This window comes from Molothrus ater, chromosome 8 (genome assembly GCF_012460135.2).
Source record: "Molothrus ater isolate BHLD 08-10-18 breed brown headed cowbird chromosome 8, BPBGC_Mater_1.1, whole genome shotgun sequence".
In the NCBI taxonomy this organism is placed as follows: Eukaryota; Metazoa; Chordata; class Aves; order Passeriformes; family Icteridae; genus Molothrus; species Molothrus ater.
The window spans coordinates 9,154,623-9,168,128 of NC_050485.2; the positions used below are offsets into that span (position 1 = coordinate 9,154,623).

Consider the following 13,506-nt stretch of genomic DNA (forward strand, 5'->3'; position numbering starts at 1 on the left):
TTAGTTTGAGTTTTAAAAGGTGGATATGGAGAATGAGGCTAAAAACTAAAGTGTCATTTATATTATTTACACTCAACGTTTGGACCCTGTGTAAGATAAAAATCATTCTTTTGCCTCCAATCCTTTCTCTGCCTGAAAAGTGACAGTGAAAGTATTTTTGTGTTTGTAAAAACTGACTTCTGACAGTAGTAAGTTACAAGTGAAGATATGTTGCTCTATGTAGACAAGATAGTATCAGAAGAGTCTTATTATCAAACTGCTCTTGACTGTGTATGGGTTAAATTTTAAGTGAGACATTTTTGTTATGTAGAGTGAAAAAGGTTAAGAAGCAAGTGGTGAGGTTTTTTTATAATCTAATTTGTTCTAAGATATGGAAAGAGATTTTTAGACTGAATTAAGAAACTCTAAAGAGATAAATGAGATGGTGGTGATTCTGTGAAACAGTCCCCCACAGAGCTGGTTCATTTGCCAGAAGCTTAAGGGATAATGTCCTATTTTAGAGGTTTGTTTGTGAAGTCTCTGCCAGTATTTCTGCAATTGCTAGCAACAACAGATCTTAAGCACAGCTGTTACATCAGTTTCCTTGAAAAAAACCCTTAAAACCAGTTTTTATAAAGCCTAGACAGCTTATTTGCATCTTATCTGCAACATGCTACATAATTTCAGAGAAAAAATAATTGGCCATCAAGACCAAGCATGGTATGTATGCATCAGCATAGCAAGTGTTTGTGACACTTCATCAGTTTGGTGGACACAGCTTCATTAATGGTAGTTTGTGTCTCCTTTTCTTTCTTCAGGCATCTGCAGTGTGCTTACGAGCACCTGTTTCTGAGTCTTTGTCTCGGCTACAAAGAGACCAGTTGCAAAAATTTGCTCAGTACCTAATCAGTGAACTTCCACAGCAGGTAAGTGGGGACCATCATCTGACTGACAACTGGTTAAATGCAGTTATCTTTATTCTGGGTCAATTTATGTGATGTCTTTTGTTGCAAAATAACCAGTTATGCTATTCAGTTGTGAGCTGCTGGGAAGGCATTCAGTTCTTGCTCTTTTCAGTTTTGCTATTCTATTATTTGGCAATTGTCTATTGCCAAGTGAAAGATGAGAAGTGTCTCAAAAGGAGAAAGAAGAGTGGTGGCTATTCACATCAGCATGAATATATGCTAAGCTTGTGAAAGATCAAACACAGTAAATCAGTTCATGATTGTTGAAAACTTAGGTCAGCCCTAATCAGCTTGTTTCTTTTTTGTGTGTTTGGTTAGCTAAGTGGAGAGAACTACCCAGATAAAGTATTGTATGTGCTTTAAGTGGGCACTTTGTAATGCACCTAACTGGTAACCTTTTGACTTCCCCCAGTGTGACTCTTGATGATTCATAAGAATCATTCAGTCTAATAGATATGACATTTTTTTAGTCAAAGGCTAAGTCTGCTCTCTCATTCCTTAAATATCTGTGTTGCTCAGGGTCAGGTCATTTGTATCATCTGCCTAAAATGTTTGCACAAAATAGACAAGAATTCCCAAGTGATTGTGAAATGGCTGCTTTAAAATTACAAGGGCTTGGCAACTTTTTTATGCTGGTTCAGCTAAAGGAGGTTGAGAAAAACTGACCTGCATGGGTATCTGTCACATTTCAGCAGTGCATTTGTAACACACTCCTCTTAAGTAGGAGTTAGATTACTGGAAGCATGTGCCTAAAATTGATTTTACGGTGCTGTGCTTAGGACACTATGATACTCTATTGCTAAAATATCCTGTAAATTTCCTACAGAAATACTAATCTTCTTATGAGAGGAAATAGAGGAATTGTATAATATGAAAGTGATAAAAAATTACTGCTTTTTTGTTGCTGAGAAATGAGTGCCAGTAGTGTGTGCTTGATGCATTACGTAACAGGCAAAGCTTTCTTTCTCTCCTCAGACTAAACTTTATGGTACAGTCTGGTGCTTAATATGGAGGGCTTTGAAAGGCTAGTAGTGGTAGTGGTTGTTTCCTGAATGGCATGTGAGTTGGCATGTTTGCTTTCAGATATTCTGTGTCTGTCTGCTTCTTTCTGCAGGGTTTATTTCTCCTTTGGTCACATGTACCAGCTGTGCATCAGGGACATCTGGATTAATTAATTATTACAATTTTTCTTGAATGCTGCCCAACAGAAAAAATTGGGGTTTATTGGGAGATATGTCTTAACCTGTGTTGTGTAATTCTTTTAAAAAGGCAAGGTGTGCCCCATGCTCTTTCAACTGTCTTATTCCTGGTCTTCAAGGTTTCTGGGTGGAGATAGATACTCTAATTCCTTGGGACCCCATATTTTGACTACATGACGTAGAATTAGAGTGGGCTGTACGCATGATTTTATTTTATCCTTATTTCCAGTTTATGAATGACATGATACAGTATTATAATGCTGAATTACTTTCATGTGTAAGAGAATGATGGTTTATAGGAATGCAGCTAGATGCTTTTCAGAATCTCTATAGAAGCTGTTTTCTATATCTAGGAAAATCCTGGAAAAGCAGCTGGAATTCATTACCTAGTTCCTTGCCCAAGAGCTATTTCCCCTTATGAACCCAGTATTCCTATTCCAATTAAGCATGAATATCTTAGCAAAAAAGACTGAAGGAGGTTAACTGCAGGTCTCTGGTACTTCAGCCTTAAGGTGTGACACTGCCGAGACTTGTGAATTTTCTTAAAATATGTAGTAGTGGGAAAACAGTACAAAATAGTTTAATGCTGAATTAGTTTCTTTAGGTGATTGAAATGCAAAATATCTGTATGAAGCATTTTTTTCTTCCATCTGTTTGAGATGTATGTGTACTATTTGCAAAGACAGGTGTACTGAATGTGCCTTTCTTTACAGTAAGAGTGATCTTTTACCTCAGCTGTTATATGGAGAGAGCTGGGGGATATCAGACATTCTGTTGCAAGTCATTTTAATCCTAATTATGTGGATTAACAATTTGCATGTTCTGTGCATACATACTAAAGGCTAAATGGATCTACACTTTCAGACTTAGTGTGTGGGGAAAAAACTCTTTTAACTGTGCATTTTTCTTTCAAAAATAGCATTTTAAGGATGTATAGGATTTTACAATCAGTGTGAACCTTCTCTGCTTATGCTCTGAGCTGGTCCAGAAGTTATGATCAGTTTAGTGCTGAAATTGCATTAATCTACGACTGCATCCCTTTACTAACTGGATGGTAAATTAGCTAAAGTCTACCCCAAAAATTATGTCTACGTGTATTTTATAGTTTGCTCCCCTGCTCCCGTTTGCTTGGGTTTTAGACAAATTATTTAGGAACAAGTAGTAAAGATCTTTTGAAGTACAGGAAAATGGTGACCTTGACAGCAGTGGCTTCCCTAACTCTCAAAATTAGTTGCAGTATCTACTTTCTGCAGGCTCCTATTCCTCAAGAAATGAGAGATGAGTTAATAAATTGTGATGCTTTTGCTTACTTAGGATGTGACTGCAGAAAGTGAGCCTTTCATGGGCTGTGAGAGAGGTGTCACAGCTGGTGGCTGTTGTGTGATCTTTAGCACCCTCTGTCGTCCTTTCTGAAAACGTAGCTCTGGATTCCATACTCTTGAAATTGCCAGAGTGCTTCAGTCAAGATCTTTGGCTGGGTGTAGCAGGATAAAAAATACTGTGTATATTCAAAGTTTGCTTCATGTTTTCAGATTCTTCCAACAGCTCAGCGCTTGCTGGATGAGTTGTTATCTTCTCAGTCTACTGCCATCAACACTGTGTGTGGAGCCCCAGGTAATTTTAATACTTCTCATTTCAGCAATCTGTATCACACATAGGAAGAGAATTATTCCATTGCTTCGGGTTTCTGAACTGATTTGTTACCCGGTAGCTTGGATTACACATGGAAATAGAGGAAAAGGGATGAGTGTTGGCACCTACATGTATATATGGCACAACAAGGGGCACCTCAGAGCGCTTGCAGAGGAAGGGAGCATCAGGCAATGCACTTTCTAACAAAGTGGGTTTTTTAAAATTTGGTATTAAGTATAGACTTCTGGAATGTCGATTGGAGGGGACGTCTCCCAAGTTCCTGCTTAAAACTGGACTGTTTACGACACTAGACTGGGTTAGCTGGGATTTGGGGTAGCTTACATAAGTGTTGGTTACCAGAGATGTTAGAGCATAAGTGTTGGTTACAAGAGATGTTAGAGCATTCCTATTTTAGTGCTGCTTTACCCTTCTGGTCAAGAAGAATCTGCTAATTTAATGTTGATAATGTTGAAGGTAATGTTATGGTAACATTTAAAGATAATTCTGAATAGGGTGTTCAGCAATGGGTGAAATAACTTGGGTAGCACTGCCTGTGTACTCTGTGGTTGGGCACATAAAGTATCTTCAAAGCTTGCATACTGTTAATGTGTTTTTCATTTGTAAGATCCCACTGCTGGACCTTCTGCATCAGATCAAAGCACCTGGTACTTAGATGAATCTACTCTGAGTGACAACATAAAGAAAACCCTTCATAAATTCTGTGGGCCTACTCCTGTTGTTTTCAGGTAAGCTGTTTCCCATTGAAGGGAAAGTGTGATGTTCATGTGATCTGTAAATTCATTCACCATATAGCCTGTATGCTTTGGACTGAAGGATGCTCAGTTTCATGGTCACTCTTCTGGACTGTATTTTTGTGTAGCTTCTGCAGTGTTATTTCAGTGGAGCAGACTGCATTTGTACAATATTTTGCTTGTGTGGTGTTCTTTAGCTATTTATGCATTTTGTCTTTTAGGTTACTCGTGTCTGTGCCATTGAAGGGCAAATATATTTCTGGATGTAGACTATACTCAGGATTTTGTATGACTGTACTTGATTTTTCTCCTTATTCTTCTGCTTTATGTACAGTGATGTGAATTCAATGTATCTGTCTTCCACTGAGCCACCAGCTGCTGCTGAGTGGGCTTGTCTGCTGCGTCCCCTGCGAGGGAGAGAACCTGAAGGAATCTGGAACTTGCTTTCCATTGTGCGGGAGATGTTTAAGAGGCGGGATAGCAATGCAGCTCCTTTGCTGGAGATTCTGACTGACCAGTGTCTCAACTATGAGCAGGTATCTCTTTGCTTGGAGTGCGGGGATGTTTTGAGGAACCAGGCAGAGCCAGTAACTGGTGCTTTGTGTCTGTACAACCCCTGGCTGAATACAATTATTTTATTATTTTACAATTATTTTATTATTTATTATTTTAATAGCCTATGTGCGTTGTAGGCAGGTGCTTCTCCACACTGAAAGGATGTTACAGTTTGCGCTTGTTCTGATTTAGTGATGTCCTGGTAACACTGTATTTCCCAAATAGTTGTTCTACCATGAATATGTAGAGTCTGAGTTCTTTTGTTGAGCATATTTGATTTGATTTCTTCCCAGTTAAGGTGATTTATTTTACAGTTGTTCTGTTTCTGTTTTTTTTTTTTTAACAAAGCACGTCATGTATGAGCTGTCATGTTGATAAAAACTAAATATATATGTTGTGTGATAGAATCTCAGATTCTTTTGTTATCTTCACGGAAGATATCTTTTGGTGGATTGAAGCAGTACTTTTATTTTGTCAAAATAATATTAGAAGAAACTATTTCTTTTGGTAGTTCAGGACTTCGACCTCAGTCTGTAATATAAATTGTGGTGTAAGTTTCCTTATTGCTCCATCCCATACCTCGACTTTAAGCAAGGGAAAGGAAATGCTCCATTTATCACATTTGTTTACTTTTTCTCTCCAAGTGTGAAGACCTCTAGGAAGTGAATGTCCTGTGAGTGTTTTGTTCTTTGGACATGTGCCTTCTAACCAGAGAAATTTTGAGACCCTTAGTTCTCACAAGCCAATACTGCTTTAGTGGTCATAATTATTTTGGAGTCAAATGAAAACCTGGTATTAACTACAGTTCCCATTTCCTTGGGATTATGAGATAAATGAGAGCAGAGGATGAGATGTTGGCCACAGCACAGCTTCACTGAACCTTTTCTTCTGCAGATAACTGGCTGGTGGTACAGTGTGCGAACGTCCGCGTCACACAGCAGTGCCAGTGGGCACACGGGACGCAGCAATGGCCAGTCAGAAGTAGCTGCTCATGCTTGTGCAAGCATGTGTGATGAGATGGTGGTTCTTTGGAGGCTGGCTGTCCTTGACCCAACTATTAGTCCACAGAGGTGAGCTCCAGAATCAGTTCCTGTCTCTCTTTAATTTCTGTGATACTCAACCACACTAAAGAGTTTTATCCTGTAAATTTCTTGTGTTTGAATCATTCCCTCAATACCTGTTCAACCATTAGTCCTTCTGGACTATGTGCTATGTAACATTAAAAGCACTGTAATTACTTTAATTGCTATTGCTGCTTACTTTTACCAACATCAAGTAGTGTGACTAATTTATTTTCTGAGAGCCCTTTCTTACATATGGGTGTAATTCTGCATTTTAGTGTCCCAGTGGAGAGCATTTCTTTGAATGATAGCATCAGCTACCAATTAATTTTAAAGGTTTCTATATTTAACCATTCAGCAGTTTAATGGAATTCTGTTTAGCCCAGTCATTCATATGGTGTATTTCGAGATGAACCAGGTTTTACTTTCTGGGCTCTTAAGAAGTTGTTCTCTGCAGTGTATTGGTAAACAGTGTCACCAGTGTATGATATTCACTCAGTGTTTTCAATTGTCTGAGAAAAAATGGTGTGGCTTCTGCAGATTTCTAAACCATATTGTGCTCTGGTAAGTCACTGCCATCTTTATTTAGCACCATCTTTATTTAGCACCAGTTGAATAGCAGAGGAGGTACTGAGAGCTCCTGTTGAGATACTGTGGTTGACATCATAATAGTTTGTTTTGTACATCTTATCTACAGAGTGTGGGGTATAAAATGTATTGGATTAGTTTAATGTGCTATAAATTCTCAGAAGTTTCTCAGAACAAATGAAAACAGAATGGTAATTTCAGAAAAATTGCACATTAACAGGATTAGCTTTCTCTGAATTGTGTAACATTAATAAAGTGCCCTATGAAAGGCATATCAGGTACATAAAAATGGATGCAGTTTCTGTCTTGTACAGTTTACAATATGAAGTAGCTAAGTATAGGAGTTGAAGACAAAAACTGTGGGGAATGAGGCTTAAAATAAACACAAACATCAATCAAATCACACAGAAAAAGCATAAAGCATTTAAATAACATATGAAGCATAAAGTATTTTAATAACATATGAAGTTGTGCTATCTATAGTCACATTTGAGTTATTTGATGCAGTTCAGATTTGCTTAGATCTGCTACTTGAGCTAATGAATAATTGAAATGCTCCTCCTTGATTACCTATTCTCTTGGTATTTGAATAGTCTCCAAAGACCCTCTTCTTGTGCTTCCCAGCCCTTACAGGGAGTCACAAGGAGACTTCACAGATTCTCATCCTTATGTTGCCCTTCCCAAGTAGTTCCTGCTCCTTTTTCCTTTTGAAAATAATGTTCTTAACCAGTATGTTTCCTGGTTAATTAATTTCTTGAGTGGACAAACATAAGTAGTTCATTTCATTTAGTCCCTCTTGTCCTAATACCCTTTGCACCTAAATTGGGTCACCTCAGTGTTAATTTTGTTTTCTTGTCCTTTTACTTTTATTAGGAAATCTGATAGGATTTAAGTGTTGGGATAATACATGAGAAATGTGTGACAGAAACAGAATGGCAGTTGATTGAGACACCTGGTGAAATTTCTAGAAATGTCTTTTTCTCTTGAATTAGATCTCCATTTAGACTATTTTGCTCAAGTGCATAGGCCCTATGTGAGATTTGGAGCTGGAAAATGCAGAGCTGTTTTGTTCTTCCCATAGTAATATGGGGGCATGGGACTAACTGTGCAACATGAGTCTATGTAGTCCTGCCAGCTTGCTGTTTCTTCAGAGTTACTTGAACATCAATTATTGCTGTCCCTATGGTTTACAACAGTTTGTTCTCCTGAGGATGGCCTGCTAAAGCTTAAATTAAGTTGTTGGCTTCTATATAGGCACGTTAGGGTTAAGAGGTAAATGCCTGGCAGGGAGATTAGGTGGTCCTGTCTGTCATTGTGCTTCCCAGGGTAGGCTATTTAGGTTGTACTTGTGAGTATCTTAACTGGAGTTATTCACAGGGCTGTTTCACAGCTGCTGCAAGCTGTTTTATGAGTGTTTCCAAGGGCAGTTCCCCATGGAACTGAAACTCTGAGGCTCATCTCACTCATCTGAGATTGCTGAGACTCAAATCACTAACGCCTTATTTTTAGGGCAGATAAGCAAACAGGGCAGACAGTGTTTTATTTTAAACCTCCCAGTTTGTATTGTGCTTTCATGTTGGTGATGTTCGTGTTTTGTTTCTGGATCATGAACCTGTCTACAACCCAGTTGTTAATATATCTGTTTGCTTTTTTCAGCCTGTCTTCTTACTACTGCTGCCTGTATTTAGCATTAACTTAATTCAGCAGATGATGCTTCTGGCCAAAGGAAGGAAGTGTTCTGTGGGTTGAGTAGTAGTTTGTTGCAGGTGTTTTTTGTGTCTGCTTCCTAACCTGTCCCCTTTCTTCTCTTAGGCGCAGGGATCTTTGCTCACAGCTCAGACAGTGGCAGCTGAAAGTCATAGATAACGTTAAGAGGGGTCAGCACAAGAAATCACTGGAGAAGCTCTTCCAAGGTTTCAAGCCAGCTGTAGAAGCCTGTTACTTCAGTTGGGAGGAAGCTTATCCCATTCCTGGGATTACATATAGCAGCACTGACAAGAAGAACTCGTTCTGTTGGGTAAAGGCCATCCAACAGAGGAGCTGCCGGTTGCAGTGTGCAGAAAATGCCTGTGAGGCTGGCAGGACGCATGGCCAGGAGCCCGGGGGAGCGTGTGTGCAGGCTGGGGACAGGCTGTGGCCCTCTCCCCAGGAGCCAGCCGTCCGTCCAAAGGAGCTCACGGGGAAGAGGAAAGTCGTCTCTGAAACGCCGCAGAGGGTTCTGAGGCGGCTCTCTGCAGAAGGGGATAAAGCTGTCTATAAGACTGCAGTGAGCAAAGCAAAGTTGCCAGTGAGCAAAGGCTTGACCAGTAAACATAGTGGGAAACGCCGTATGAGCAGCGAGGACAGCTCTCTGGAGCCAGACTTGGCAGAGATGAGCCTGGATGACAGCAGCTTGGCACTGGGGGCAGAAGCCAGCAATACCTTCAGTTTTACAGAAAGTCCACTGAGCAGGAGCTACAGGGATGCCTTTGAGGAGGATGGGGGAGTGTACTTCTCCGAGGGACCTGAGCCTACTCTCAGGAGCAGTTCCATGGCCAAGAAACCCCCCAAGGATCCTGTGGGGGAGATGGGTAGTTGTGATGATGACTTGCCTTCTGCAGATGAGAATTCCGGTGGTGTGAGTCTGAAGCCAGAAGAAGTGGGAGAGAATGGTGCAGCAGGGGGAGGGGATGATGGAGAAGAGGAAGATGATTACCAGGTATACTATCTGAATCCACAAGAGGTAGCCAAGGAAGATGATGACAAAGCTGAAGGGGGAATTGAAGAAGAGCAGGATATATTTGCTGGTATAAAGCCTCTGGAACAGGAGAACCGGATGGAGGTGAGTTGAATCTAGTTCAAAATGCTGTTTTGCAGTTTTATATGTTGTATAAATCATGGTCTCACCACCCTCATAGCTGTTACACTGAACCTAGGATGTTGTTAAATCAAGTGCTTAATTACAATGTTGTGATAACCAAGTGTGTCATAAGGTATCTACAAGCTTAATGCGGTGGTAGCGTAAGTCTGCTTCCCACAAGCTTGATTCGCTGTTTCTGTGCTAACTGCAAGTGTGTCCCAGTTTTAGTTAGTCCCATCTCACACTCCAGGATTTACAAATGTAGACAAAACAGTGTGTGCTTTTCACCTAGTCTCACCCTTGGAAAAGGCAAAAATTATCTGAAATTAAAAATGAGACTGAGACATGCTCAGAAAAAAAAATTTAAATCCAACCATTTAAGCAGAAGTTCTTTGGAAAGAAGAAACAGTTGAAATAAACTGTGTCTTATTCCTGTAATAACCACAAAATGTGCTTAGAGATTGCACCAATATAACCAAGCAGCCAAATGGCAATGCATGGAAACAGTGGTAATTTGAAGTTTAGCATTTTTTGAGCTATTCTCTGATCTCACAGCACTTGGAAAGAGGATGGGACTTAATCATATAAGAAAAGGCTTTTTAGGGGAGTGCTTCAGGGAGTGATGGTGAAGGACGAGGCAAGGAGGACTCTGAGAATACCTGCTGCTGAAGTTAGTTGAGAATTGTGCTTGCAGTCTTTGTGACAGGTGGTTTGAACAGGCTGACTCCAGGCTGGGCTGGTGTGGTTTGAACATGACCATCTGTTCCTTCTTGCAGGTCCTGTTTGCCTGTGCAGAGGCACTGTATGCACACGGATACAGTAGCGAGGCGTCCCGCTTGACTGTAGAGCTTGCCAGGGACCTACTGGCCAACCCTCCAGATCTCAAAGTGGAGCAGCCACCAACTAAGGTAGAGAGATGGCAGAAACCATCAGTAGTCTTGATGTTAGTGCAGCTCTGTGCAGGTGACCCTGTTTCTTGAGATTCTCTCCAAAACCTTAGTCTCCTATTTCATAGTGTACATCACTGGAAATGTAGTAGTTTTAGTAGTTTTGCTGTTTCAGGATAAGAAGGTTGGACATAAGCATAAGTTTCTGGAAACTCAGTTGTAGTGACACTATGTAGTGTTTGTTGTATAGAAGGGTTCCCTTGGAAGGGACAGGTGTGTGACATCTGCCTGCACAGCATCAGTCCAACAGGGAACATGTGTCTTGTCCACAGGCCAGCTCTTTCACTGTGTTGTCCTGGGGTGACATAGGGGAGGCGCTGATGTTCAATGGTAACCACTGAAATTGGGGATTTCTCAGCAGAAGGAACAAAATCTAAATGTATTTTATTCTTTCCTCTGTCCATAATTACTGCAAAGGATAAGAGGACAAGAGAGTCATTTAGGATGTTTAGGGAAGTGTCTGTGACAAATTCCTCCTCAAACAGGGCAAAAAGAACAAGGTGTCAACCAGCAAGCAGACATGGATGGCAACCAACACCTTGTCTAAAGCTGCTTTCTTGCTGACTGTCTTGAGTGAGCGGCTGGAGTACCACAACCTGGCCTTCCGAATAGGAATGTTTGCTCTGGAGCTGCAGAGACCACCTGCCTCTACCAAGGCTCTGGAGGTAATGAAATATCTCAAAAAGACAGTATCCATAAACCTTGTTCTCTTGGAATGTGTTTGCTCACGTGGTTTAAATTTCAGCACCTGAAGTTTTGTTGTGCTTTTATATGTTTTCTTAAAATGGATTGCAATAGAACTAAATCAATTGAGTGCACATCCCATTAGGACATGTTGATCTCCTAAAAAAACTTCTAGCAATATCACTTGAGCTGTTGTTACCTTCACTGATAGGAAGCTCAGACGAAGCTATAGGTCTGAAAATATTTAAATGAATACAAAATCTTTTATGAATGTATTATTTGGATAAGAACAGCCTAGTTCTTATCTTAAATATGTTTTCATTTTGCTTCGCCAATGTGGGGAAAACAAAGTCATTTGTAAATGCCCATATTTGTCCGTATTTGCATCGGTGAAATGGTTTGAAAGTTATTCCTTAGGGTGAATTGGTGCAGTTGTTATGTATCTGAAAATTGTTGCTTTTGCTGATACCTCATTCACTGGCAAGCAAGCATATGCACTGTACAAGCATATTATTTTGGACACTCCTTGATTACTATGAGGATTCTTGTTTTGAAAAAAGTGTCCAGTGAAGACCATGTCTGTGTGATTTACAGCTACCTTGATTTTCACTGCAGGGTTGTTCAGTCTCTTAGAGTGTGTATTGTTGCTAGTTATCCACCAACTACAATTATTACATTAATTATCTGTACTTCTTATGGTCTGATTAGAAAATTGTGACTTTGGCAGTCACTTGCTACCTAAAAGAAAGCTATTGCTTTCACATGTTAAGAATGGAGGGAATACAGGCACAGAGCAGTGAAATGTCTTCATCCTGATGGCATGTGTGCTGCAACTGTGCCCTTTCTTCTGCTAATCAGTCTCTGGTGTCTCAAATGGGTGTATCACTTAACATAGCATTCTTTCTTCCTACAATTACAAGTAACCACCTTTTCCACTGGCCTATCCAGTCAGATACTTCTGCTGATGTTCTTGTGAGAGCTGATGCATTTTTTCTGTATGCAGCTGAAAAGTCATAATTTGAGTAAAAAAAATTTGTGTATAAATATGAAGCAAGACTCTTATTAGATTTGAAAACCTTTTTTCATTGTGGAGAGAATGGTAATGGTGGCTAGGCTGGTAAGCACTGCTGTCATTTAATAAACTAATAAAAACTATTGCTGTACTTTATGTATAGGGGAGAAGGGTGTGCTCCCCACAGGGGACTGTGCATATGACAGCTTTTTTTCTGTTTTCTTGTGGATACCACCAGGTGAAGCTGGCTTACCAGGAATCTGAGATTGCAGCCCTCTTGAAGAAGATTCCCTTGGGCACCAATGAGATGAACACTATTCGAGGAAGAGCCGAAGAACTGCGAGAAGGGACCTTGTGTGATTACCGTCCTGTCCTGCCTCTGATGTTGGCAAGCTTTATATTTGATGTCCTGTGCACTCCAGGTACTGACAGCATTGGCCTGAGTGTGTGCTGGGCATATTCTGAGATGCCAGGTCTTGAGGGATTTTCAAAGAGAAGCTGTCTTCTGTATAAGAACAACCAAAGTTTAATTCTTCATACACTGTTGCTTGCACTTGCCTCTACATTGTTTTAAAGATATTTTGTTCCCCAGTGGAACAGTTTCTCCTTCTACCTACATTTGAAAACAACTGCACGCTTAAGACATTTCAGCACTATGTGTGTGTTTGTAAAATAGTTATAAATTACTGATTTTGCTGCTTTTACTCTGGTTATATTTTGAGGAATCTAATACAAATCTAGAATATAATAAGAACACAGCAACCTGGGATTAGAAGACTGACTTGGCAGTATACTGGTTTTGAGCCTTCTGAGCTTAGAGAGAGAAATGGGAAGAAAACCTTGTAAGGTGTAGTGATCTTGAAGCTGGTATGAGGCTAAGAATAGGACCACAGGAAGCTATGAAAATTCAGAAAGCTCTCAGAAATGTCTTTTGCTTTGAAGCCTTAGCTTTGAAAGATGAACACTAATTCTATTGTCTTCTTTCAGTGGTTTCTCCTACAGGCTCTAGACCCCCAAGCCGTAATTGGAATAATGAAATGCCTGGAGATGAAGAGCTTGGTTTTGAGGCAGCTGTTGCTGCTCTTGGTAAGAATCTTTTACAAGGAAAGTCTGCCTTCATCCATGTTCTGCATGCTTTCCCATTTTGAATGGTGAGAGTGAGTAGTTCATTCCAGTTTGGTGCAGAAATAGAAGTGTTTGCAGAGTTTGACAGAACCAGGTGCAGCATTCTACATGCCAGGGTTGAGGTATCATTGCAAAGCTGTGAAAAAACGGAAGGAGAATATGGGATGA

The 13,506-nt window shown here is 40.2% G+C and overlaps 1 protein-coding gene across 3 annotated transcripts in view; it reads left to right on the forward strand.

Moving 5' to 3' along the window:
• Nucleotides 1-13,506, forward strand: part of ZSWIM8 (zinc finger SWIM-type containing 8) — a 54,841-nt gene that overhangs the window by 27,232 nt on the left and 14,103 nt on the right. For all 3 annotated transcript variants that reach the window (XM_036385562.2, XM_036385564.2, XM_036385563.2), the window contains exons 5-14: nt 798-905; nt 3,676-3,757; nt 4,401-4,521; nt 4,862-5,063; nt 5,977-6,152; nt 8,544-9,552; nt 10,347-10,478; nt 11,003-11,182; nt 12,452-12,635; nt 13,201-13,299. In XM_036385562.2, the coding sequence (XP_036241455.1) occupies nt 798-905; nt 3,676-3,757; nt 4,401-4,521; nt 4,862-5,063; nt 5,977-6,152; nt 8,544-9,552; nt 10,347-10,478; nt 11,003-11,182; nt 12,452-12,635; nt 13,201-13,299 (2,293 nt within the window). The remainder of the gene's footprint in view (nt 1-797; nt 906-3,675; nt 3,758-4,400; nt 4,522-4,861; nt 5,064-5,976; nt 6,153-8,543; nt 9,553-10,346; nt 10,479-11,002; nt 11,183-12,451; nt 12,636-13,200; nt 13,300-13,506) is intronic.